Source organism: Carcharodon carcharias, chromosome 11 (genome assembly GCF_017639515.1).
Source record: "Carcharodon carcharias isolate sCarCar2 chromosome 11, sCarCar2.pri, whole genome shotgun sequence".
Lineage (NCBI taxonomy): Eukaryota > Metazoa > Chordata > Chondrichthyes > Lamniformes > Lamnidae > Carcharodon > Carcharodon carcharias.
In genome coordinates, this window is record NC_054477.1 from 161,334,665 (window position 1) to 161,362,510 (window position 27,846).

Here is a 27,846-nt window from a genome sequence, read left to right on the forward strand (position 1 = left end):
GTAAAGATAAAGAATTCGTAATAGAATTTTATAGATAACTCCGGAAACCTCAAAAATTAATACCATGAACTACTTGGCAGTACCTGCAAAACCAGGGACACCCAGAGACAGAAGACCATAAACCCATCGAACACGCACCATCGGTCCTTCACATACGAGTTATCACCCTGTGAAACAAGGGTAAACTATCATCAATAAGCAGGACTGGATGAAAAAAAAAACAAATACAGCTAACAATATTCAACCTCCTGTGAGTTTGACCATATACCCGAAAAGGAAATGTTTGCAAGGCTGTGAGACAAGTGTACTGAAACAGTACTCATTGTATACTTCGTTTAAAGAGCTGGCAGAATGGGCTGATGCCTTCCATCCGTATAATAATAATAATTTATATTCTATAATCTATAATCTGTGCTTTACTTATTCAAGCTGACTTTCTGAATGCTTACTCCCAGCTTCAAGCACATGGCTGGAATGTGGCTGTGGTGAATGCATGGTTTCTTGATGCATCTTCAAGTCATAAGCAAATATTTGGGGGAGAGAAAAAAAAAAATCAATCCTATTGTTTCTGGTGATAATTAGATTCCTCCGATTGGAGTTGCAGCAACACGAACATACGAAATCAGGAGCAGGAGCTGGAGTAGACCCCTCGAGCCTGCTCTACCATTCAATAAAATCATGGCTGATCTGATTGTAACCTCCACTCCACATTCCCACCTATCTCCAATAACCTTTCACCCTCCCACCTATCAAGAATCTATCTATCTATCTCTGCTTTAAGGATATTCAGGGACTTTGCTTCCACCATATTTTGGAGAAGAGAGTTCCAAAGGCTCAGGAGAAAAAAAATTCCTTTCTGTCTTAAATGGGTGACACCTTATTTTTAAATAGTGACCCCTAGTTCTTGATTCTCCCATAAGTGGAAACGTTTACAACAACTGATGATAGTTCCCTGGTCATCATTATTAAGACTGACTTTCTATTCCAGATTTTTTTTTTAATTAATTGAATTTAAGTTTCACCAGCTGCCTTGGTGGGATTTGAACCTATGTCCCCTTGGCCTTTGGATTACTAGCAAAGTGACATTACCGCTTCGCCACCATCACCCTCTGATCAGGCCAACATCAAGAATTTAAAATGTGTGTGAATTAAAGAGTAGCTTCTTTTTCACCTCAGTTCTTCTGAATGTTATGATGCATTTAAAGTACACATTTCTGCTGTACAGTGCCATAATAACCACACTGTAAACACATCTGCAGTTGCTATGACCACAAACAGTGCTGACGAAAGTCACTTCACCTCACATTATTTGTCATTTTATAAAGGAGGACGATGGCCAATCTCAAGCTGAAGTAAAAAGCAAGTTATACACAAGAGCCATTTCCAAAGCTATAAGGTTTTCTGCATGATTTCACATTTTGAACAAAAAAGTAAAAGATGAAAAATATTAAAAGCTCCTTCAGCATCTTTAATGTAGTAAAAAAACATCCTAAGGCACTTAGAAGCGTAATCAGACTAAATTTGACACCGAGGCACAGAACAAGATATTAGGAGGGGAGGCCAATGCCTCGGTTAAAGAGAGAGGTTTTGAAGAGCATCTTAAAAAGGAGAAAGAAGTAGCAGGATGGGCAGAATTCCAGAGCTTAGGGCGCAGGCACCTGAAGGAACGCCAGCAAAGGAGGAGCAATTAAAATTAGGGATGCTCAGGAGGCCAGAATTGGAGAAGGGTAGATATTATGGACTCAGAAAAATGTACAATATCATTAATGCATTATAACTGGCTGTCTGTATTGGGATCGAGGGATGGAAGAAAAAGAAATTGCCTTGAGGGAAAAAAAAAACAGAAGGAGAGGGATGTGATTGGAATCAAAGTACGATATCTCCTTGTTTATTCTACTGAAGCAACTTCGAAGTATTGTAGGATCAGTTACTATAGTTTACAACGCCATAAAGCTTTCTGCACAATTGCATACCTTGAAAATAGAACAAAAAGGGAAAAATAGATTAAGCTCCTACTGAAACAATAAACAAACATTCTTAACGAAAGCTGCTTCAGAGGCGGCCCAGACTGAACTTGCCAGATGGCTGGTCTCATGGAACCAGACACCAGTGACCATAATGGACAGATGTCTGCATTTACTGAACACAGTATACACTGCTAATCAGAAACCTGCTGTAAATTGCACTATTTAAAGCAATGCCATTTTACAGATCTTTCAAGGAAGCAGCCACATGGGAACACCACCACCTGGAAGTTCCCCTCCAAGTCACTCACCATCCTGACTTGAAAATATATCACTGTTCCTTCATTGTTGCTGGGTCAAAATCCTGGAACTCCCTCCCTAACAGCACTGTGGGTGTACCTACACCACATGGACTGCAGCGGTTCAAGAAGGCAGCTCACCACCCCCTTCTGAAGGGCAACAAGGGATGGGCAATATATGCTGGCCTAGCCAGTGATGTCCATACACCTGGATAAATAAAATAAACTGTTCAATCAACTGAGAATGCGTCTGGGTTTGTAATATCTGAGCTCTATTCAAAGCAACAACCCCTCCAGCAAAACAACCTAATGTAGCTTTAGTTCTCTGACATTATGCCAATGAATTAAGGTTTAAGGACACTAAGAGGTTATGGTACTTTCTCTAACTACTCTGATTTTTCGATTTTCCATTAATTCAGTGAAAATATTTGCTTTGTTACCTTCAGACTTGACCGTTGCCCTGGTCTCCAGGTCACCCTCCAAACTTTCACCCCGAGCTCAACCGGGACATATCCTGACATGCACCAAGTTGTGTTCACCCACAGCCCCCCCTGAGATCTCTGCACTCCTCCAATTCTGATCTCGTGCGTACTCCTGATTTTCAACACTTCACCCTTGCTGGCCATGTCTTTGAGTTGGATGGCATTATGGCCATTCCTGCTCGTATTTTTCCCCCAATTTTAATAACTTCAGGCTCCACTTCAACTTTGTAATATTACTGTGATTAATAAACTCACACCGCACAGAAGGTAGTTAACAAAGCTAACGGCACCCCGGGCTTTTCAAATCGAGGAATAGTGTGCAAAAGCAAGGACATTATGTTAAACTTCATAAAACGTAGGATAGCAACCATCGGGAGTAGCGGGCACCACACATAGGAAGGATGTAGAAGCCTTGGAGAGGGTGCAGAGGAGATTTACCAGAATGGTGGCAGAGATGACAGATTTCAGCGACATGGAGAGACTGGAGGAGCTGGGATTATTCTCAAAGTAGAAAAAGTTAAAGGGACATTTAATGGAGGCATGCAAAACCATGGAGTATTTTGATACAGTAAATAATGGGAAGCTGTTTTCACTGGCAGGAGGTACAGGAACCAGAGGGTCACAGGTTTAAGGTAATTGGGAAAAGAACCAGGAGGGCAGATAAGATTTTTCTTTCCAAAAAAAAAAGCACAATGACTTCTTCTGGTTTGGAACACGCCGTCTGAAAGGGTAATGAAAGCAGATTAAACAGTAACTTTCAAAAGGGATCCGGATAAATACACAAAGGGGAAAAATTTGCAAGGACATGGGGATGGAGCAGGGGGGTGCATTGGATAACTCTTTAAAAGAGCCAGCACAGGTACAATGGGCTGAATGGCCTCCTTGTATGACTAGCAGAAGCCCAACTTGGACAAATGACTTCCTTGGTACTTACCTTGGCAAGTGGGAAAGGTGAGGATATCTGATTCATAGTTCTGTTATGCTAGTGCCTGTACTTTACGCATTGTTTACGAATCCAAGGGCCATTTGGACTGAGAAACAGTAAATGTCACACTGCTGGAATACGAGTGAAGATTGGGCAAATGCAAATAGTTGGGACAGAGTGGAGAGAGCCTTATTGTACAGCCAGCTGTGCTAAAGCCAACCTGGCAGTGTTTAATACTGAAAAAGAAAGTGTTCCTAGTGCTTTGGCCTAATAGTTCTCACAGCAAAGCAGAAAAAAAGGTGCCATTGTAAAAATAATGTGTAAACTATGCACCCACTATGTTCAACACTTCTGTACATGTATAAAACTGTACATAAGTAAAAGGAAGGAATGCCATTCAGCCCAAAGTTCACCCTCAATTTGTCAATTAAAACATCCAACTGCATTTTAATGCCCCAATTCTCTTTGGCAAATAACCCCTGACTTTAATAGAGTGAGCAGGCATTAACAATTTAAGTTTCTAAGGTGCCAAAATTATAAATTTAAAAGCATAATCATTTTGAAAAAATTGTGTTTCCTTGAAAGTAGATGATAACTCTGCTTTAACAGCAAGGCAGACGCTCTATTTTTGTAGTAGAATGATTTGGAACTTGGAATCTATTAATCTGACATTCAATCAGAGAATTCAGAAACGCTAAGGGTCAAAGTAACTCGTGTGGCCCACCACATTATTGTTGTTTGGTTGCTAAACCAGGCTTGTCCAACCAATGGCTCAGAGGCCACAGTACGGCCCCTGAAGCCTCTGTATCCGGCCTCTGGAGCCAGTGTTCAAACTACGGGTAAGTTCAATTAAAGATTCTGCAAGGAGCTGCTCCTCCAATCAGAGGCCAGTTCTCTCCTGCGTTTGCTGCTGATAGGCTCACCGGTGAGCCTATCATAGCAAAAAGGCCAAAAAAAGGTTTCTAGTTAACTCTGCTGATCGACACTTTGTAACGGTCATTTTTATTAATTGCTTTTTTTTTTAAAAAAAGTTATCAATTTATTGCTTTAACATTGATTTTTAAAAAATTCATGTTTAACATCGAGTTAACCTTTTTGCTGAAATTTACTCATCAGCCCTTAAGTGAGAAAAAATTGAAATATGTCCCCCCAGGTTGGACAGGCCTGCTCTAAGCAGCATCGATTTTACCAGGGAATGGCAGCATTGTAATTGTGTTTCTGAACAATGGAGAAGTGAGTTCAAATCCCACCATGGCAACTGGGGGCATTTAAACTCAGTAAATTAAATAAACTGGAATAATAAGCTGGTATCAGTGATGGTGATTGTAAAGCTACCAGATCGTTGTAAAAACCCATCTGGTTCACTAATGTCCTTTAGGGAAGGAAATCTGCTCTCCTTACCCGGACTGGTCTACATGTGACCCCAGACCCACAGTGATATGGTTGACTCTTAACTGCCCCCTGAAATGGCCAAGCAAGATACTTCGTTGTATTAAGGTGGCGGCTCATTACCGCCTTCTCAAGCATGATCAGGGATGGGCAATAAATGCTGGCATTCCCACTGAACAGCACAGCCCATGAATGAATTGTAAAAACAAATCAGTTTTAATAAGGACACAGCAAAACTCCCCGATGTCCAGTTCAAATAGTTCATGGTTTTTGCAACATTGTGGCAACCAATCCAAAGACTCTTCAGCTACAAGGAAGGATCCTTTAACCCGGTGGCTACTTCTCCCTATGTTGCCCTTGGAGCTAAGGAGGTGACAAGCTAAAGAGATTCATGAGTTATTTAATAATCAACCCATCCAGGCTTTCAAGGAGAATTGCAACGCTGCGCGCATTTCCGAGTCCAACTGTGGATACATAATGAATGTGTGCGCAATGATTCTGGCATTCCCTAGCAATAATTAGGAAGCAGTTATGCTGTACCTTAATTTGACATTATACTTCATTATATATTTCCAGTACAATAGCCTTTCACATCAACCTCCCATACTTCAGACACTAACTTTACCAGCTCATGCAAGAATATCTTGTCCATCACTTCCATACCCTCTTAATATTTCCTGCTTTAGTAAAGCTTTTCTCAGTACTCCTGATACACACATCACCTCTGAAAGAATAACTCATGCAGCGTTCCAGCAGAATGGTCATGCTTTCTCCATTTTAACATCCCTGTTACACGTGTGTGTGTGTATGCACACATTGTGACAGCCAGTAGCTGGCAGGATACTGTTTGCAGGCACAAGATCAAGAATTGAGATATTTCAACACAGGATGAGGCCAAATATGATTCCAAGAATCCATAGGGATAGACTGAGCAGTCAGAAAAAGTAGCTAGGAGTGTTCAGGACATTTTATTACAATACCTAGAATTTAAAGCACTATAACAGGCCATTCAGCCCATCTGGCCCATGCTGGTGTTTATGCTCCACACCCTTCTTAATCTCACCCCAACAGCATATCCTTCTAATCCTTTCTCCCTCATATGTTTATCAGCTTCCTTCTTAAAATGCATCTACCCTGTTTACCTCAACCACTCACTGTAGTAGAGAGTTCCACATTCTCACCTTTCATTCTCTGGGTAGTTAGCAGCATTATGAATTGATATGAAGAACTAATAAGTGTTTCTTTCACATTAAACTCTAAACTGTTTGGACAGTAAAAAAAATAACTGAAAGCATTAGAACGATTGCATTTCACAGGGACCTCTCATTTTCTCCTCAAATTTTCTACTTTCCAGCTTTCTTCCTCTTAATTAAAAATTTAATGAAGCCAAAAATTCTAATTCATAACTTTTGCTGATTAATAATAGACTTCAATCTGTTCTTTCCATTGGTTGCTTGGCTCTGCTACTAGAAGCAAATGCCAAACTGCAACGAGGCTGTAAATTTCATGCCAAGAATCACATCAGCAAGGGATAGACGGGCAGAATTTTACAGCCCTGTTGTGGTGGGGGTGGGGCTATAAAATGCTATGGGCCTTTCAAAGCCTAGCGACTTTGGCGGGACTGTAAAATTCCACCTGAAATGTTAAGGAGACATCATTATTACCACGTAAATTGTCCAGCAAAAGTACAGGGAATGCAGAGAGACGCTAGAGTCACGAATCTCCAGAAACTGTTGGTAAATTTACTTTACGCCAAGCCATTGCTGACTTCACACAAATAGCAGCTAGCTCTCAGCCTCCCCCTTATTTTTTTCAGAACTTGTTGGACTTGCACGTTAATCACCCATTAAACGCTAAGTTCAGATCATATACTTAGAGTGCAAGTACCTTTTTTAAAAAAAAAAGTACAACTGTTAATTCAATCAATTTTGTTGGTCCAGAAACACATACATACAAACTTACAAATGAGGAGGAGTTAGGCCACTCGGCCCTTCGAGCCTGCTCCGCCATTCAATAAGATCATGGCTGGTCTGATTGTGGCCTCAACTCCACATTCCTGCCTACCTCTAGCTCTGCCTTAAAAATATTTAAAGAATCTGCTTCCACGGCCTTTTGAAGAAGAGTTCCAACGTCTCACGACCCTCAGAAAATATTTCTCTTCATTTTTGTCTTAAATAAGGGACCTCTTATTTTTGAACAGTGACCCCTAGTTCTAGATTCTCCCACAAGAGGAAACATCCCCTCCACATCCACCCTGTCACGACCTTAAAGGTTTCAATCAAGTCACCTCTCATTCTTCTAAACTCCAGTGGATACAAGCCTAACCTGTCCAACCTTTCCTCATAAGACAACCCATCCATTCTTGTATTAGTCCAATAAACCGTCTCTGAACTGCTTCTAATGCATTTACATATTTCCTTAAATAAGGAGACCAATACTGTACACAGTACTCTAGATGTGGTTTCACTAATCCCCTGTACAACTGAAGTATAACCTCCCTACTTTGATACTCAATTCCCCTCACAATAAGCAATAACATTCTATTAGCATTCCCAATTAATTGAACAATTTTTTGCAATTAAACAATTTGAACTGTCCAATCTCATTCCAACAAGTTGTAAGTAGTTTGTTGAGAAAGATTGCAAACATTCTTAAATTTAATTTTTTACTTTCCCCTTCTGTTTCTTTCTCTCTCAATCCTGTCTTTCTTTGCCTCTCTTCATTTCTCTTTGTCCCTGATTTGACTCCAATTCCTCTGATTTCCTTCTCCATCATTCCTCAATGATTATTTCTCATTGGTTAAAAGGAGATAGTAAACAAAGGGGCCAACAGTCTGAGGTCCCAGATGCCCCATTATGCTCTCCGCACTATCATGAGCTCACACTCCCAGCAAGTTACAGGACAAATAGGTTTTAGCTGAAGGGCAAGGGGGAAAGTCTAACTTTTGGGATATGTAGCGAGATGTCCCACTCTGAACAATAATGCCAACGTTTAATAACTTTATTTTATAAGAACATAATAAATAAGAGCAGGAGTAGGCTATTTGGCCCATCAAGCCTGCTCCACCATTCAATAAGATCAGGGTTGATCTGATTGGGACCTTGACTCCACTTTCCTGCCTGCCCATCATAACTCTCGACTCCCTTGTTGATCAAAAATCTGCCCAACTCAGCCTTGAATATATTCAATGACCGAGCCTTCACCACTCTCTGGGGAAGAGAATTCCAAAGGTTAACAACAGTCTGAGAGAAGAAATCCCTCCTCATCTCTGTCTTAAATGGGAGATCCCTTATTTTTAGTAATACTCAACAGAAAACGCTAGAAAAAATTCAGCAGATCTGGCATCATCTGTGGAGAGAGAAACAGAGTTAACGTTGAGTCTGTATGACCCTTCTTCAAAGCTAAAAAGAAGCTAACACTTTTAAACTGTGCCCCTATTTCTAGGTTTCCCCACGAGGGGAAACACCCTCCCAGTACCCACCCTATCAAACCCCCTCAGAATCTTACAGGTTTCAATAAGATCACCTCTCATTCTTCTAAACTCCAATGAGTATACATCTAAATTGTCCAACCTTTTCTCATAAGACAACCCTTTATCCCCAGAATCAACCTGCTAAACCTCCTCTGAACTGCTTCCAATGCAAGTCTATCCCTCTTCAAATAAGGAAATCAAAACTATATGTTGTACTCTATGTGTGGTCTCCCCAAAGCCTTGGACAGTTGTAGCACAACTTCCCTACTTTAATATTCCATCCTCTTCAAGAGGGCCAGTATTCCATTTGCCTTCCTAATTACTTGCTAAATTTGCGATTCATGTAAAAAGACACCCAGATCCCTCTGTCCTGTAGCATCCTGTGGTCTCTTCTATTCTTCCTGCCAAAGTGGACAATCTCACATTTTCCCATCTGCCAAAATTGTGCCCACTTACTTATCCTATATCCCTTTGCAGACTCTTTCTATCCTCCTCAGAACTTGCTTTCCTACCAATCTTTGTATCATCAGTAAATTTGGCTACAATACACTTGATCCCTTCATCCAAGTCATTAATATAGATTATAAATAGTTGAGACCCCAGCACAGATCCTTGTGGCCCTCGACTAGCTACAGTTTGCCAACCTGAAAGATGACCCATTTATCCCTACACTCTGCTTCCTGTTAGTTTGCCAATCCTCCATCCATGCTAGTATATTAGCTCCAAGACCATGAGCTCTTATCCTGTATGGCAATGTTTTATGCAGTACTTTATCAAATGCCTTTTGGGAATCTAAACTCACTACATCTACTTTATCTCTCCTTATCCACCCTGCTTGTTACATCCTCAAAGAACTTTAATTTGTCAAAACACTATTTCTCTTCCATAAAACCATGTTGACTCTGCCTGATTGTATTATGATTTTCTCAATGATGGATTCTGGCATTTTCTCAATGAAGATGTTAGACTAACTGGCCTATAGTTGCTCTCTTTGTCTCCCTCCCATCTACCTGCCTTATAAATGTGCTCTCTATTTCCAAATCCCTCCATGACCTAGCCCCTCTCTATCTCTGCAACCTCCTCCAATCCTATAACCCTCCGAGATGGCCTTGAGGTAACAATCAGCCACGATCTAGTTGAATGGTGCAGCAGGCTCGAGGGGCTGGATGGCCTCCTCCTGCTCCTATGGGACCTCTGTGCTCCTCCAATTCTGGTCTCTTGCGCAGCCTCGATTTTCATCTCTGGTGGCTGTGCCTTCAGCTGCCTAGGCCCTCGGCTCTGGAATCCCCTTCTCTGATCCTCTCCACCTCTCTTTTGCTTTAAAGATGCTCCTTAAAGCTACCTCTTTGACCACATGTCCTAATATCGCCTCCTGTCACTCAGTGTCAAATCTAGGTGTGAAAAAGCACTCCTGTGAAGCACTGTGGGATACTTCACCACATTAAAAAAAGGTGTTTACAAATGCAAGTGATTGTTCTTAGGATCTCCACCAGTAACAGCAGGACAGGGAGGATGGGGGAAAGGGGGTGAAATCAGTGATTGTGAACAAGGTCCAACCAGCAGAATCTCTGGGAAAAGCAGGGTCCACACTGAAGAAGCTGAGACAACAGGACTGAAATGAGACAGAGGACTTCAAGGAGATACTTGCTGGGGCCATGCAAGGGACAAGAGGCCATTGTGAGGCTCTCTCTTCCTGTCAAGGGGGTTTTTGCAGTCTGGCTGTCACCGGCCCAGGAACCAATGTTGAGCTTCCCTTTGTAGCCTCAGTTGGTGCCAATAACTATTCAACAAGTCCTTAACAAGCCATTTTATGCCCGGTTTCTACAACACTTTGCACAAGGAGAAATTGCACAATGATAAACAGCTTCAATAAAAACTTGGGTGGTGCCTATCTGATTTCTGTTCCAATTTTTGTCTCTCTTTATCAAGCAACTAGTCCCATAAAGAGCAGCGTAGAGTGGGGCTAATTGGATTGTTTCTGCAGAGTTGGTGTCAGCACATTGGGTCACATGGCCTCTCTCTGAGCTGTATCATTCTACACATGAAATGGAAAATAGGCGAGTGTCAACAGTTGCATCACTTTTAACATTGTAGTTTTCAACTGTCAGGTTGTACCATGTGATGAGACCCAGGATTTCTGAGATTGCACTTACTCAGGAACTAATTGTAAAAGAAAATACAAATCCTCGCACGCTGAGCCAACAGGAGCTTAGTAACAGTGAGCTGGTCATTTGGCGTCAATATTACTCTTCTCACTAAAAGAGAACCCTACCTTGACTATGCCACGAATGTGCATCTTTGCAATCATCTCGGAAGTGTATAGAAACATCAGGAGCGTGTCCAAGGCAAACGTCACGTACTGAAGAGGTGGATAGTGTTGAAAGGTCTTTGGTGTGTTCATGCAGACGGAAATAACACTGATGATGGCACAAACTCGCAGCAAAGAGTGAACCCACTGCACACAAAGAGAGAGCATTAGCAACCCCATCTTTCCTTTAAGTACAGGGAAATACCCAAGGGACTGGCAGCAACTGCCTTTTCTTTACAGGGCCTTCTTATTTTTAAAATAGTTATTGTACATACCGAAGAGGTTGTGGGACAGTTCAAACCTGGGGCACAAGCAGGGACTGAAAGAACTCCAGTGACAATCCACCATTCATTACAACCTTCAGACTGATACAGTGCATAATTTGGACATTTTATAGCATGACACCTGTGCCTAAACCAAGGACTTGGTGCATCAAAGGCTGTTTGCAGTTCATAATTTGCAAGATTTTGTGGTTTTAGCTTTTCGTAAAATCAGTCACATTGCAAGTTATTTGAGTCTCTCAATAAGTGTCTGCCTGTTTCCAGGTGTCCAATTTTTGGGAGTGTTCATTTATACAGGATTTAATGTGCTACCATCTACACAGTCCTCAACCGGCATACCCTGGATACAGTTAAACTCTCAATATTAGTCCTTCAATCAATCCAAAATATTACTGTTTTTAATTTCCACAATTATAAAAAGAAATATTCTTCACACTAGATCTCATTCAACTTCACCCCTACCCACTGTAATACCTTTCTTTGTGTGTTTTTGATGCAGTTTTTTCTCCAATTTGCAGTGCTTTGCTTTTCATCCAGACGATGCCTCATTTACAGAGTAATTATTTCATCCGCTTTATACATTTTGCCTAATTCATTTCATGCTAAGCAAACTCAACTTCCCAATTTGCAAATTTGACCAATTTGAAGTGAGTTTCTGAATCCAAGTTTCTATTGCAGATTAAGATATAGGCATACCTCGACTACAGAAATCTTTAGTGCACGCCATTCAATGCTTCTCCCACCCTTCATATAGGCAATACTTCACTGACAAGCAGTGCAGAAGAGATTTGTCAGAATGGGACCAGGAATGCGGGGTTTCAGCGATTTGGAGAGACTGGAGAAGCTGGGATTGTTTTCAACAGAGCAGAGAAGGTTAAGGGGACATGGAACAGGGATGTTCAAAATTCTGAAGGCTTTTGATAAGAGTAAATAAGAGGAAGCCATTTTCAGTGGCAGGAGGATCAGTCATCAGAGGGGACAGATTTAAGGCAATTGCAAAGAAGAAAAAAGAAATTGGGGCAAAGTGTGAGGGGACATTAATTTTTTTTTTCCAATAAACATCGTGGCCTGAATTTTAAAGAACATTGATTGTGTTAGGCAGGACTTACACCTCACTCGGGCGGTTGGGGGTTAGGGGGTGGGGGAAGAGGGAGGACGGAGGTCACCAGGCCTTCGGTGGGGGTGCAGGGATGGGGCACCCTCAGGTCGGAAGGTGGCTTCTGATGGAGACATCCCCCAAGCCCCCTCCCCACCCTAAGTCTAACTTGAATGAATTTCAGGTCTTCGCCCCCCCAATGGAGCTTCAATCCACCCGCCAGCCTAAAAATTGTGGCTGGGTGGGAAACTGCCCTTAAATGGCCATTAATTGGGGGAAAAAAAAAGAGCGTAGAATTCAGGCCAGTAAGTTGTGATCTGAAATGTGCTGCCTGAAAGGGCAGTGGAAGCAGATTCAACATAACTTTCAAAAAGGGGAATTGGATAAGTACCTGAAAGGAAAAATGTACAGGGTCATGTGGAAAGAGGAGAGCGGGGTTAATTGGATTGCTCTTTCAAAGGGGAAGCACAGGCACAATTTGGCCAAATAGTTGTCTGTGAATTTCTTTCCTTTCAGTATATATTCAATTCCCCTTTTATTTTGAAAAAAAGGTATTGAATCTACATTCACCACCTCTTCAGGCAGCACATTCCAGATCAGGTAACAATCCTAGAAAGAGATTGCAAATTGCATCCGAGCACTTACTTGGGTGGTTTAATGTTAGTGAGGGTTCAAGATATTGGCAAAGTCTACTGAATTATATTCATTAAGGCAAGGCAGCATAAAATCATATTTCAGGTTGGAATCCAGCACAGAGAGAAAAGCCATGTTAAGAAAAAATAAACATGGGTACATCGATGCATGAAGGTTATGACAATGCTAGAGAACGGCAGGATGTATTTAAGGGGGTGTTAGATAAATACATGAGCAAGAAAGGAATGGAAGGATACCCTGATAGGGTGAAATGAAGAGGGGTGGGAGGAGGCTAGTGTGGAGCATAAACACCAGCACAGACCAGTTGGGCCGAATGTCCAGTGCAGAAACAGGCCATTTTTTGTAATGCTGTGTAATAACCAGAAGGAGGAGCCATTACACAATGTCCATTTTTCCTACTCCATAATTTTTCAATTCTCAGCTAATAGACTTTAGGTCAATACATTAATAAATTGTACATCAGAATCACTGTCAGCTCATCAAGACCTCAAATCCTCCTTTGACAAAAGTTAATTAATCAAAAGCATACCTATGGGAGGAGGCAATGCCACAGTATAGACAGCACTGGCTAGCAAGATCTACTCAGATCATTAGGATCTTTTAAAAGATAAGATCCTTCACAAAATTCTCAGATAAGTGTGTGAGGCTCCCCCTCATTCCCACCACCCTACCACTGAAACTAAGTTTGTTGAAGCATATCATTCAAGATACAATGGGCCAAATGGCCTCCTTCTGTGCTGTTTAATTCTGTGATTTATGGGACCATGTGAATATTCTAGTCATTCTAGAGAAAGAGAAGTGGATTATTTACAGAAACATTGGGCCCACAATTCCGATGACATCCTCATCCCATCAGAGCCTGGGCAGAGAGATTCTTCTGTCTGACTTGAACTTTGGGAGTTGACCGCATGGTAAATAGTGAAGTTATTTTACATATTCGCAGAATCTTACAGAATAAAGTCATTGAACCCATCCTGCCTGTGCCAGCTCTTAGAAAGAGCTGTCCAATTTAGAGCTACATCTCAACTTTTTCCTCATATCTCTGCAAATCTGTCCTCTTCAAGTACAGGTCCCATTAACTTTCAAAGGATCCAGTAGAATCTGATCTCAAATCTCAGGTAGTGCATTTGAGGTCATAACCATATGTGTGAAAGTAAATTCTCTTCACTTCCTCCTCTGTTTCTGTTATGAATTATTTGAAATCTGTGACCTATGATTACCAACCCACTTGCTGTTGGGATGGTTTCTCCCTATACCCACCTGATCAAAACCCTTCATGGTTTTGATTCCCACTGTTAAAATCTCCCTTTAACCTTCTCCACTCTAAAGGGGAACAATCCCAGCCTCTCCACATTAACGGAAGTCCCTCGCCTCTGGGAACATTCTAGTAAATCTCCACCACAGCCTCAAGGCCTCGACATCTTTCCTAAAGTGTGGTCCAGAATTGAACACGATACGCCAGTTGAGGCTTAAGCAGTGATTTGTGAAGGTTAAACATAACTTCCTAGTTTCAGAGACAAGCCAGGTAAATATGTGGATGGTGCGGTAGAGTGCGTGGTAGCAGCAGAGGAGATTTAAAATGGGGCAAAAGGCAGTCCAAGATAGGTCATGAATGTCATAGAGCTAGGAGAGACAGGGGGGAGAACAGGTGATGCATCAGGAAATACCTGGAGAAGAAGTAAAGACCCAGATGTGGTTTATTTTTTTAAGCACTACACCAAGTGGCAGATATAGAACAGTCACTTACGAGTGAACAACTTGTACTTATAGAGTGCCTTTAATATAGGAAAACATCCCAAGGCATTTAACATTAACTTTGTGATATAAAAAAAATTGTCACTGCGCCACAGAGAGATAAATAACCAAAAGCTTGCTCAAATAGGTATTGTTTTAAGAAGTGCCTTAAAAGGAGGAGAGAGAGAGGTGAAGAGCTGGAGAGGTTTAGGGAGGGAAATCCAGAACTTAGGTCCTCGGCAGCTGAAGGCACAGCCGCCAATGGAAGAGCGATGAAAATTGGGAATGTGCGAGATGCTAGGATTGGAGGAGGTCATTGAGGTCATGGAAGGATTTGAAAACAAAGGATAAAAATTTGAAAATCAAGATGTTGCTAGATCAGGAGCCAATAAAAGTCAGCGAGCACGGTATGTGATGGGTGAACAGGACTTGGTGTGAGTTGGGACACGGGGGAGCAGCAGAGTTTTGGATGAGCTCATGTTTCTGGAGGACGGAAGATGGGAGGCCGGGCAGAAGAACATTTAGAGGCTTCCAACCTAAATATTTGAGAGGAGTTCACCACATGACTTACCGGCTTATTAATCCACAGGATGTCAGCATTGTCAGTAAGCATCTCATCAGGCCCAAAGTCTGTAACAGGCTGGCTCTCCACTCTGGAACTTTGCTTCCGTTTCAACATCTTTGAAATAGACTTTTTTTAAGAAATGAATTCTGTCAACGTAAAAAAACACAGTAAGACAAATACAATGGGCTGGAATTTCAAGGAGTCAGGGATACCCCCTGCAGGGGTGAAAATGGCAGCCAAGACCCGATTCTGGGGTTTCTGATTTTCAGCAGAGTCCTTTAAGAGTGCAAGTTGGTTCGGGTCGCGAGCTCGCACCCGGCACTCCTGACCAGGCCTGCTCCATTGTGGCGATGGGCAAGCCCTTGTCCTCCGCAATTTTTATGGAGTTGGGCCAGCATTTCAAAATTGTGGCTCATGGCACCTCAGATGTCGTTAGCCGGAGTCTGAATGAGGGAATCTTTTGAAAGGCAAGTTCAAAAGGTCCTCCTAATGGTTTCCATGCCAAGGTATGCCCCCTACCCAGCCTCCATGGCCTCTCATGACCCCATGTCAAGCTGTGGCACTTCCATGTCCATTCACCCACTATACACTGCATAGAAACAATATGTAAAAAAAAAAGCTGAAAAAAACTCTGATAACTTTCCATTTTCTTAAAAAAAAACTCCTTTTTTACTATAAGCCAATAAAAGTGTCAATCATCCAGATGCTTAAAGTATCAATAGTAGAAACTGCAAGCACTTGAAATCTCTTTACCTTGCATAAATAAACATTTGTGCAATTGACAGAACAGATCAAAAAGCAAGAACTGTTAATCAAGCAATGCTTTCTCTAGGGTTCAGTTGTTTCAACAGTCCAATTGAAGGCTGTCAGCCAAGGGTGCATACGAGGCTTGGCTCAGAGCCCAGAAATTCATTTGATTGTTGAAACAGCTGAGCCTCTGTGGCTGTCTCTGAACTTTTTTCCTGTTTAGCTGGCTCAACTGTAGACCGCACCAACCCCCGGAATAAAAATCCCGTCGTTTCTGGAATTTTCTCCCGAGGTGGGCGGGCCAAGCTGGGAACTTTCCTTGAGGGTGAAAGTTCACTCCAAATGCCTCTCCTGTCTTCTACCCTATCATAGACATTTTTGGTTTATTTTTTCCTCCCTTCACTCTCCCCCTGCCTCTACTGCTTACACCCGTTAAAAAGTTATTTTAAAACTTTTTCCGGTTCTGAAGAAACATCACCTGGCTGAAACGTTAACTCTGTCTCTCTTGGCACAGATGCTGCCTGACCTGCTGAGTGTTTCCAGCGTTTTCTGTTCTGCTTTCATGTTAATGTCAATTGAGGTTCTCTGTCCCAGAGCGTGGAGTGAGATATATTCTTAGTGTGTTGAACATTCCGTCATTCATTCTTTCACTCTTTTAATCCGCAAACAAAAATAAAGTTCGATATCTCAATGGTTTTCAAAATTTTTGGTTGAAGGAGCACTTTTCAAATGGATTAGTAATCACGGGCACCTCCGTTTAAATTATAACACTATATAAATATGAAAGTGCAGATGTAAAGAGTGCATTAATAAAACTTTTAAGAAAACAGCATTCAAATAGTGGCTTGGTAGTACATAACTTGAGTATTGCTGGGGGAAAAAAAAAGACATTTTTTGTCGAAGCTTTTTTTCTTGCACTCATCAGGACAATTTACAAGAAAATGCCAATATCAGGTGATGGGCATTGACATTTTCTTGCAAATTGTCCTGAATGCAAGAGTAAAAAACTTTGACAAAAAAAGGTCCCTTTTTTCAGCAATAAAACAGGTATTGCATGTTGCTCTTCACATGTCTCCATCCCTGCTCCCTTCCCAGGTGAAGCAGCCAACCCACCCTGTGCTATCGATGTGGCAGCTTCTCTCCCATCTCCCACTTTCACCTTATATCGCGGGGTCCCTGGAAAGTCTTTATGCACCCTCAAGGCTCCACAGACCCGTTTGAGAACCATAGAAACTAGAAGCAGGAGTAGGCCATTTGGCCCTTTGAGCCTGCTCCACCATTCATTATGATCATGGCTGATCCTCTATCTCAACACCATATTCCCGCTTTCTCTCCATACCCCTTGATGCCCCTGATATCCTAAAAATGTATCAATTTCTTTCTTGAATATACTGACCTGGCCCCCACAGCCTTCTGTGGTAGAGAATTCCACACGTTGACCACCTTCTGAGTGAAGAAATCTTTTCTCATCTCAGTCCTAAATGGCCTGCCCAGTTTCCTGAGATTGTGGCCCCTGGTCTAGACTCTCTAACCTGGGGAAACATCCTACCTGCATCCAGTCTGTCTAGCCCTGTTAGAATTTTATACATTTCAATCAGATCCCCTCTCATTCTTCTAAACTCTAGTGAATACAGGCCCAGTTGAACCAATCTCTTCTCATACGACAGTCCTGCCATCCCCAGTATCAGCCTAGTGAACCTTCGCTGCACTCTCTCTTTGGCAAGTATATCCTTTCGTAGGTAGGGAGACCAAAGCTGCACACAATACTCCAGGTGTGGTCTCACCAAGGCCCTGTATAACTGAAGTAAGACATCCCTCCTTCTGATCTCAAGTCCTCTTGCAATGAAGGCCAACATACCATTTGCCTTCCTAATTGCTTGCTGCATCTGCTTATTTACTTTCATTGACTGGTGTACAAGGACACCCAGATCCCTTTGTACATCCACATTTCCCAATATATCACCATTTAAATAATACTCTGCCTTTCTGTTTTTCAGAACCAAGTGTAGAGCTTCACATTTATTCATGTTATACTGCGTCTACCATGTGTTTGCCCACATTCATAACTTGCCTAAATCACCCTGAAGCCTCCTTACATCCGCTTCACAACTCAACCCCACCCAGTTTTGTGCTGTCAGAAAACTTGGAAATATTGCATTTGGTTTCCTCATCCAAGTCATTTATATATATCGTGAATAACTGGGGCCCAAGCACTGATCCCTGTGGGTACACCACTAGTCACCGCCTGTCATCTGGAAAAAGACCCATTTATTCCCACTCTCTGTACCTAGTCTGTCAACCAATTCTCAATCCATGCCAGTATATTACTCCCAAACCCAAGTGCTTCAGTTTTACCCAGTAGCCTCTTATGCGGGACCTTAATAAAAGCCTTCTTGAAATCTAAATACATCATATCCACTGGTTCTCCCTTATTTATTCTACTAGTTACATCCTCAAAAAACTCCAGTAGATTAGTTAAGCATAATTTCCCTTTCATAAACCCATGCTGACTTTGTCTAATCCCGTTAATGCTTTCCAAGTGTTCTGTTACCACGTCTTTTATAATAGACTCTAGCATTTTCCCCACTACTGATGTTAGGCTAACTGGTCTGTAATTTTGTTTTTTCTCTCCCTCCTTTTTTAAATAGTGGGGTTACATGTACCAACCTCCAATCTGTAGGGACTGCTCCAGAGTCTACAGAATTTTGGAAGATGACCACCAATGCATCCAATATTTCCAGGGCCAGCTCCTTTAGTGCTCTGGGATGTAGATTATCAGGCCCTGGGGATTTTTCAGCCTTTAACCCCATTAATTTCTCTAGCACTGATAATACTGATTTTCTTCAATTCCCCCCTCTCACTAGACCCTTGGTTCCCTAACATTTCTGGGAAGTTATTTGTGCCCTCTTTTGTGAAGACAGAATCAAAATATATGTCAGTTCTTATGCCATTTATTTGTTCCCCATTATAATTTCCTGTTTCTGACTGTAAAGGACCTACAGTTCTCTTCGCTAATCTTTTTCTCTTCACATATTTATAGAAGCTTTTACAGTCAGTTTTTATGTTCCCTGCAAGTTTACTCTCATACTCCATTTTCCCCTTCTTGATCAATCTTTTGCTGAATTCTAAACTACTCCCAATTCTCAGACTTGCTGCTTTTTCTGGCAATTTTTTAGGTCTCCTCTTTGGATCCAATACTATCCCTAATTTATTTTGTAGGCCATGGTTGAGCTACCTTTCCTGTTTTATTTTTGCAGCAGTCAAGAATGAATAATTGTTGTAATTCATGCATACGTTCTTTAACTATTAACCATTGTCTATCCACCTTCAGCCCTTCTAGTAAGGTTCCCCAATCCATCATTGCCAACTTGCACCTCACACCCTTGTAGTTCCCTTTATTTAAATTCAGGAACCTAGTTCGGATTCAACTGCTTCATTCTCCATCCTAATGAACAATGCTATCATTTTATGGTCACTCTTCCCCAAGGGACCCTGCACAACAAGATTGTTAATTAATCCTTTCTCATTGCACAATCCCCAGTCTAGGATAGCCTGCTCTCTAGTTGGTTCCTCAACATATTGGTCCAAAAAAAAATCACATACACACTCCAGGAAATCCTCCTCCAGAGTGTTATTAACCATTGCCCATTCTCATGGTAAGAGCAGCGAGTGGCCGACTACTCCCAATGATTCAAAATGAAATACAAAACCCAGAATCTTTCCCATATTGACAACAAAATTCACAAAGGTAGTGTCAGGGCAAAAGGCTCTCACCCTGCAAATCCTCCCTGGATAAAGAATAAAAAGTAAAAATAAAAAGCTGGAAATGGGCCAGCTTAGTGGACATGCCAGGTCCCCGCATCAGAATGGGAGAGGTTCTCTCTCCGAGCTCCACGTTAGGAGATTAACTTAAACATTAGAAACAAAATAGCAATTCTTCCTCTCTAATCTTGAGCTTTAAACCCAGCCTAGACTTCAGTTGGATTTCACTGAAGAGCAGCCAAAGAAGAGTCATATGGGCTTGAAATGTTAACTGTTTCACTCCCCACAGATGTTGCCAGACCTGCTGAGCTTTTCCAGTATTTTCTGCTAATATTTCAGATTTCCAGCATGTGCAGTATTTTGCTTTTATTTTAATGCATGGTAGGGGGTGGTGGGGGGCGTTGGGGGGACATGGGTTCCAATCCCACCACGGCAGCTGGTGGAATCTAAATTAAATAAATCTAGATATAAAACTAGTCTCAGTAATGGTGACAGTGAAACTATCACTGATTGTTGTAAAAACCCATCTGGGTTTACTAATGTCCTTTAGGGAAGGAAATCTGTCATCCTTACTCGGTCTGGCTCATATGTGACTCCAGACCTACAGCAATGTGGTTGACCCTTAACTGCCCTCTGAAATGGCAAGCGTGGCAAGTCTTTCAGTTCAAGAGCAATTATGGAAGGGCAACACATGCTGCCCTTGCCAGCGATGCCCACATCCCATGAAAGAATAGAAGGAAAAAGGCCATTGGAAGCATCCTCAGAAGTAAGGATCCAGGAATATTCAGGTCCCGACTGAGTTTGTGGCTGTTCCACCAACAAGTTGCATTTATTTAACAAAATTAACAAACTAAAAACACTCCAAGGCCCTTTGCAGGAGCATTATCACAAAACTTGATGTAGAGCCAAATAAAGTGAGGTTAGGACAAGTGACCAAAAGCCTGGTCAAAGAAATAGGTTGTAAAAGGAGGAGAGAAAGGTAGAGAGAGATGGAGAGGTTTAGGGAGGGAATTCCAGGAGGTTAGTCTAGGCAGCATGGTCACTGATAGCAGAGCGATTAAAATCAGAGCTGCCCAGGAGGTCAGAATTGTAACAGTGCTCGAGAGGTCCTAGGGGCTGGAGCTGATTGCAGGAGATAGGAAGGGGCGAGGTCATGGAGGGATTTGAAAGCAAGGATGAGAATTTTAAAATTGCCTCACTGCTAGACCGGGGGCCAAGGGGTGGGGGGGGGGGGGGGGGGGGGGGGGGGGCAGTGCCAGCGCCGGGGCCAATGGGGGGGGAGCACAGTGACAGTGGCGGGTGTGAATGGGAGTTGATGCGGGTTAGGAGATGGGCAGCAGAGTTTGGATGAGCTCAGGTTTATGGAGGACAGAAGGTGGGAGGTCAGCCAGGAGAGCACTGGAATAGTCACGCCTGGAGATTACAATATCCTGTGCCCCGAATGAATCCTCAGTTTGGGTTTTCCATCTGTGCCCGCACTGGTAAAATGACACTCTCGCTGTACCTGATGTGCAGGCAGGAACTGAAAATGTGGAGCTTGGAATTACAGAAAATGAACAAAACAATTCCTATTCGCACTGACTCTGCACAACCCCACTGCTTTGTGTGGGTGCTGCTGGAAGGTGATAAAAAAAAATATATCATTACAAAGACCAACAGCGAATGCAGAGAGGCTCTGACTCCTGGGCCTGATTGAAACCTGCCTTCACCCTGCCTTCCTGAATGATGCATCCCTGGCAACAGCCCCCCCCCCCCCCTTTTTTTTTTCCCTCATCGATGCGAGTTGAGCCGAAACGGCAAATCCATCTTCGGTCCATTCTGCAGATGCTGCCGCTTTGGCATCGCTAGGAAACGCAGACTTCAAAAGGAAACCCCGACCAAGCCCTTGTGCAGCCTCCCCAACCCCAACCCCAACCGGTATTTATTGAGAAGGTTCAATGGAGACTAAACCCAAGACAGGGACAAGCCCTTCAATGCACCAGGCTTGAAACAACAAGGTGACATTGACACTCACCGCCCACTCTCTCCGGCTAATCTCCCCAACGCGATGAGATGAAAGGGGCCGCTTGAAGCAACAATTCTGCAATTTTCTTTTATCCTCCACTAATTCTATTAAGAGACCTTGGTACCGGAACTGCAAAGCTTTCTACTGAGAGGAGGCGGGACTTCCGGTGAGAGCAGGTGAAATGGCCAGAAACTCACCTGGTGCTGCTCCTTTCTCAATAAAGCCTCACCACCACCACCACCTCCCCCCCCCACCCCCCCCAAACAAAACCTTAGCTTGCCCTTTCAGGGTTATTTAATAGTGACCACACCCCTCACAACGGTGCCCCCTTTATAAAGAGGCACAACTAATAGAGAACTTAGTCATTATACAAAGGAAACTTGTAACTTGAATTATAAGAATTATTGCAGGCCAGGGAGTCACATAACTATTTTCATTGGAATGCAGCGACTCATTGCATTCCGAAATGCACTGTCTGAAAGGGTGATGGAAATATATGCGTAGGCTTCACAGCACCATTACATCCCTTTAACGTATCTATATGATTCGCCACACCGAGTTCCACATTCTCACCAACTCTCTGGGTAAAGTTTCTCCTGAATTCCCCACGGGATTTATCATTATCGATGGCCTCACATTTTGGGCTTCCTCCCAAGGGGTAACATTTTCTCTACATCCACCCTGTCACAACACCTTCTAAAATTTTAAGCACCTCCACCACCTCCCACCTCTCAGCCTTTTCCATTCTAGAGAAAAGAGCTCCAACCTGCTCAACAAATTTAAGAATAATTTTCAAAAGGATTTTTAATTTAATCTTTCAGGGGACGCGGGTGTCGCTGGCAAGGCCAGCGTTTGTTACCTGCCCCTAATTGCCCTTGAACTGAGTGGCTTGCAAGCCATTTCAGAGGGCAGTTAAGAGTCAGCCACATCACTCTGGGTCTGGAGTCACATATGGGCCAGGCCAGGTAAGCACAGCAGATTTCCTTCCTTCCTGATGGATTTTTACAACAATTGATAATAGTTTCATGGTCACCATGACTGAGGATAGCTTTCAATTCCATGTTTTATTCATTGAATTTAAATTCTATCAGCTGGGATTTGGGATTAATTGGATAGCCCTTTCAAAGAGCTGGCACAGGCTTGATGGGCTGAATGGCCTTCTGTTTCTGTTTACAGCTGTGTTGACTATACTTTCCCTTCCCTGTGGTGCCAATTAGTTGCAAAAGGTTTTACTTAAACTGAAGTCTTGCTTCAATTGTATAGAACCTTGGTTAGACTGCACCTGGAGTATTGAGTGCAGTTTTGGTCCCCTTACCTTAGGAAGGATATTATTGTCATAGAGGGAATGCAACAAAGGTTCACCAGATTTGTTCTCGGGATGGCGGGACTGTCCAATGAGAAAGATTGGGGAAACTGAGCCTCTATTCTCAAGAGTTTCAAAGAATGAGAGGTGATCTCATTGGAACCTACAAAATACTTAAAGGGACAGACAGGGTAGACACAGTTAAGATATTTCCCCTGGTTGGGGAGTCTAGAACCCAACCAGTTCTAGACAGGAGGCACAATTTCAAATTAAGGGAGAAGCCACTTAAGACTGAGATGAGGGGAATTTTTTTTATCAGAGGGTTGTGAATATTTGGAATTCTCTACCCCAGAGGGCTGTGGAAGATCAGTCACTGAGTATATTTAAAACAGAGATCGATAGGTTTCTAAGTACCAGTGAGGTAAAGGGGCATGGGGATAGTGTGGGGAAAAGGCATTGAAGGGGCTGATCAACCATGATCGTATTGAATGGTGGAGTAGGCTCGACAGGCTGAATGGCCTACTCCTGTTCCTATGTTCCTAGCCCTATTAAGAGCTCTACCCAACACCATGTGTTCCGTTCTTCAGGATCACCTGGGCATGGACAAGCCACAGAGGAGTGGTAAGCAACTGGAGTGACAACAGGCCATATCCATCTTGGACCTATGAAAGGCCACCTTGGCCAGGCACAGGTGCAGACCCATGAAGAGGTCATAAAATCATAGAAAGACAGGGCGCAGAAGGAGATCACTTTGGCTCATGGGCCCTGTGCTAAATCTTTGAAAAAGCTATCCAATCAGTCCCAGTGAAAAAATAACAACCTACATTTAACATAGCCAAACACCCCCAGGCATTTCACAGGAGAGTTTTCAAACGAAATTTGACAGGAGCCACATAAGGAGGTATTAAGACAGGTGACCAAAAGCTTGGCCAAAGAGAAAGTTTTAAAGGGAGTGTTAAAGGAGGAGAGAGCGAGAGAGAGGTGGAGATGATCAGTGAGGGATTAGAGCCCAAGCAGCTGAAGGTATGACCATCAATGATGGAGGGATGAAAATTGGTGATGCACAGAATTTGGGGTGGCGCAGAGATCTTGTAAGGTCTAGGGCTGCAGAAGTTTACAGAAATATGGAGTGATGTGGCCATTTGGAGGTTTGAAAATAGGATGAGACTCTTAGGTACAATTTAAGCCTATTGTTTCAAGTTTAAAGAGCAGAGGATTTGAAAACTTCAGATCGTGACACTTAAACAGACCTTATCTGCCCTTTGAGAATATTTACGTCTACTCCAAAATTTCATGACCCCCATAATTGTGGATTCAGGCCCTTGGAGCAGCCAAATTGGGGCCAGTTTGAACTCAGCGCTAAGATTCACATGACCCTGCCTAGTTTAGGTTTCCAGCCTGTGTAAATTCCCCCACTGGCAAAAATTGGATCAGTCGGAAATGGCGAGAGGACTTCTGCATAAGGGACTCTCCACTGTTTTTAAAGGTCCACAGCATCTTCCTGACTCTGTGGAAGCCTGTCCCTGCTGATCCCAGGTGCTGATTATGAAGTTTATGATGTGTTCCAGCACTCTGGTGGGGAAGGGAGTGTGGGAAAGGGTGGGGTGGGGAGAGGAGTTGTCATGGTTGGAGATTGGGAGTTCTTACATTCTATCCTAACTGTGAACCTGAACTTGAAGTTTCGAAGAACTGGAAGTGGGATGTGAGATTTGGCTCACTGGTGAATTCATGCGATAGGACAGCAATGTATGAAAGGGATAGTGTGGACCAAACAGCATTGAGATCACCTAAGAGATCATCACAAGCAACAAATATAGTGTTTCCTGGTTGCTTCCTGGATGTAGGGCTGAATTTTTTGCCTGTCGGGTGGGCGGGCCTGACCCAATCTCCAGTGGGCTGGGAGCCGATCCCCGCCGGAAGCGGGCCCTGCCGCCATTTTAAGTGGGTTGGCCAATTAAGGCCGGCCCAGCGTGACGTCCGGCGGAAAGTGCTATGCGCTTCCTGTGTGGGTGGGGGGGATTCCGCAAATGTGAGAGTGTGCTCTTTCCCACATGCGCACATCTCCCTGAGGCTAAGTGCAGCCTCAGGGAGATCGCTGACACTTTTAAAAACTTTGAAAATAGAAAAATAAAAAAATCCTTAACATATCCCCCTCATGTGACAATGTCACGTGTTCATAAATTACAATAAAACTTTATTAAACTGTTTAAAACCCTATATGAAACCTCATCCCGCCCGTGGATGAGGTTTCATGTTTTTTCTATTCCCCGCCGGGGCTCCTGGCCTGTCCGACAACCTTAAGGTTGGACGGGCAGGTCCTCTAATTGTTTTAACTACCCTGTCAATGGCCTCAATTGGTCATTGACAGGTCGGTGGGCGGATAGCTGATTGCGCTGTCCTCCCACCTTCCTGAATATTTAAGTGGGGCGCGGTGACAACGGGGGTTCCCCCCAATGTCGTTTTCGTGCCAGTGAGCAGGCCCCACCCCCTGCTCACCGACGGCAAAATTCAGCCCAAAGAGTCATAGAGGAGAAGGCCATTCAGCCCCTTGCGTCTGTCCTACTATTCAATGAGATCATGTCTGATCTGTATCCTAACTCCATCTACCCACCTTGGATCTGTAACCCTTAATCCCCTTACCCAACAAAAATCTGTCAATTTCATTACGAAATTTTCAATTGACCCCCAGCCTCAACAGATTTTTGGGGGGGAGAGAGTTCCGGATTTCCACTCCCCTTTGTGTGAAGAAGTGCTTCCCGACATCACCCCTGAACGGCCTGGCTCCAATTTTAAGGTTTTGCCCCCTTGTTCTGGACTCCCCCCACCCGAGGAAATAGTCTCTCTCTATCAACCCCATCAAATCCTTTAATCATCTTATACACCTCAATTAGATCACTCCTTAGTCTTCTTTATAAACCTGGTCTGTGCAGCCTGTCCTTATAATTTAACCCTTTTAGGCCTGATAGCTGGTCCATGTCTGTCTACCTGTCTCTGCCTTATTACCCTGACGAGGCACTGCTGGACCTATTCCGAGAACAGCTGCAGTTTTTCTGATGCCCTGGGCTAAGAAGGAAATTACAGGATCTTGATCAAGCAAAAAGGAAGCAACAGGAACGTACATCCAAATCAGGATGCTTTATGACTTGGAGGGAAAGTTGTAAGTGTTTGCAAGAAGAAATGATTCCTGGACAATAATGACACAGGGAGGGGCAATAAATGCTGGCCCAGCCAGCGAAGCCCACATCGCGTAAACAAATAAAATAAAAGGAGGGCAGGCTAGTGTGGTCACCCTCACTGAGTAGAGGCAAGTGTGTGACACCATGCCCTTCCCTGGCAGTTAGTGGACGCTGCAAATCTGTTACTTGCTGACTAGTCAGAACTCTCATGGGCTGAAATCCTGGCCCATGGATCAAGGGCAGAGAGTGGACTGGTGGCGAACGCAGTTTGGGGTGGACTGCAGTTATGTGAGGACTCATCCATTTTGGGAGCTGGCTACATTATCACAAGGATGTTGGGGGGTGGGGGGTGGGGAGGGAGAGGGTGCGGGGACTCTGAGGGTATCTTCTAGAGAGTGGACACGAGGCAGCAGCTGCAACATAACAATAATCTATTCAGTTTCCAATGATCAATACAGAAGCTGGAAAAACCTACATTTTCCATGGAGCATGTTGTAAACAGAAAGGAAACCTGGTTTTTCCACAGTTGTAATAAATTCTGTACTTGCTGAGTGCAAGCGATGAACCATCTGGTTGGACAAGTGTTTCTAATTACCTTCCCTACTTCTCTGGAATTTGGTTCTTTTGGCACTAACATTCCGTCTCGCTTGTTTCCACACGGCCAAAACTAATCAGATACACTCGCATGTGTCGAGCTATAAGCCAATAAAGATTTAAGGCGGTCTTGGCCCTTCTGAAGTCAGCTTCAGTTTTGTCGCTTGGCCTCCTGATGCAGAATGTCCGCGGAGCCTGCAGGCATTAAAAGTTTAACTTTGTCACCTTCAGCCTAAACATGCACGCAGACGTTCTGGTAAATTCCATAGTTTTGCTCAGTGTTGTGTTTGTGTCTCAGAGCTTTTTGCAGTCTGCAAGGTGAGTACAGTGCAGCACTCCTGGAGTGCCTCATTATCTGTTGTTGTGGAGATCTGTTAAACCCTTGTATGTAGGAATTGAAAATATCAGAGGGAAAAAAAAATATCAACTGCTGTCTAATGACAACTCTGCATGTAAGAGAAGGGAAAGAAGTAAACTAGGCATGTACATGCCTACAGTAATATTAGAGATGTACATATAACTTTCGTAAAGAAAATTGTGAATTTGTACTGGGAATGACAATTAAAAACATGGTTCTTTAGATCTCCTCCTGCGTGCTATTCAGATGGACAGTTTCCTAATTTAAACCTGATGTGAACCAGGATGAATTTAGGTGTTTGGCAAACAGATTGTGTTTCAATGAAGAGAGGGTAAACCTCTTTCAAACAAGATTTATCTGTATTCAAGCAAATGTTGCAAATCCATCTTCTCAAATGACCATCCATTGGTAGGGACAAGAAATCTTACATGATCTAAGGGATCTTTATTGATACCCTATTCTGCCAATCGATAGTTAGAATCATCCCATTAACTTCAATATTGGAATAAGCTTCCTGATATGTATTTATGACAAGTGCTTATTATCCCTGTTCAGCTTTTGGGAAGCTGTGTGAGATTTTAAATACCACTGGGAATTAAACACCAAAACAATCAATTTTGAAAAACATTATTAAAATACTTCTGTGACGCAGAATTAATTAATAACTCAGGCTACTTGATGTTATTAGTGATTGAAGCATAAGGGCTAACCTGTATATTTAAAATGGTAAGG

General features: G+C 42.9%; 2 protein-coding genes across 3 annotated transcripts in view; one reads left to right on the forward strand and one right to left on the reverse strand.

The window, feature by feature from the left end:
• The window catches only part of nalcn (sodium leak channel, non-selective), a 238,062-nt gene that overhangs the window by 191,043 nt on the left and 19,173 nt on the right, over positions 1 to 27,846 (reverse strand). Inside the window, exons 1-4 of one of the 2 annotated variants that reach the window (XM_041198859.1) lie at positions 21,693 to 21,797; positions 15,176 to 15,315; positions 10,804 to 10,986; positions 84 to 167 (exon numbers count right to left, since the gene is read on the reverse strand). In XM_041198859.1, the coding sequence (XP_041054793.1) occupies positions 84 to 167; positions 10,804 to 10,986; positions 15,176 to 15,283 (375 nt within the window). In that variant the 5' untranslated portion in view covers positions 15,284 to 15,315; positions 21,693 to 21,797. Of the gene's footprint in view, positions 1 to 83; positions 168 to 10,803; positions 10,987 to 15,175; positions 15,316 to 21,692; positions 21,798 to 27,846 lie in introns of those variants that run through there. The other variant, XM_041198858.1, reaches the window with a different exon arrangement.
• The window catches only part of itgbl1 (integrin, beta-like 1), a 182,891-nt gene continuing 181,929 nt past the window's right edge, over positions 26,885 to 27,846 (forward strand). Inside the window, exon 1 of the mRNA XM_041198860.1 lies at positions 26,885 to 27,074. Within this exon, the coding sequence (XP_041054794.1) occupies positions 26,995 to 27,074 (80 nt within the window). The 5' untranslated portion in view covers positions 26,885 to 26,994. The remainder of the gene's footprint in view (positions 27,075 to 27,846) is intronic.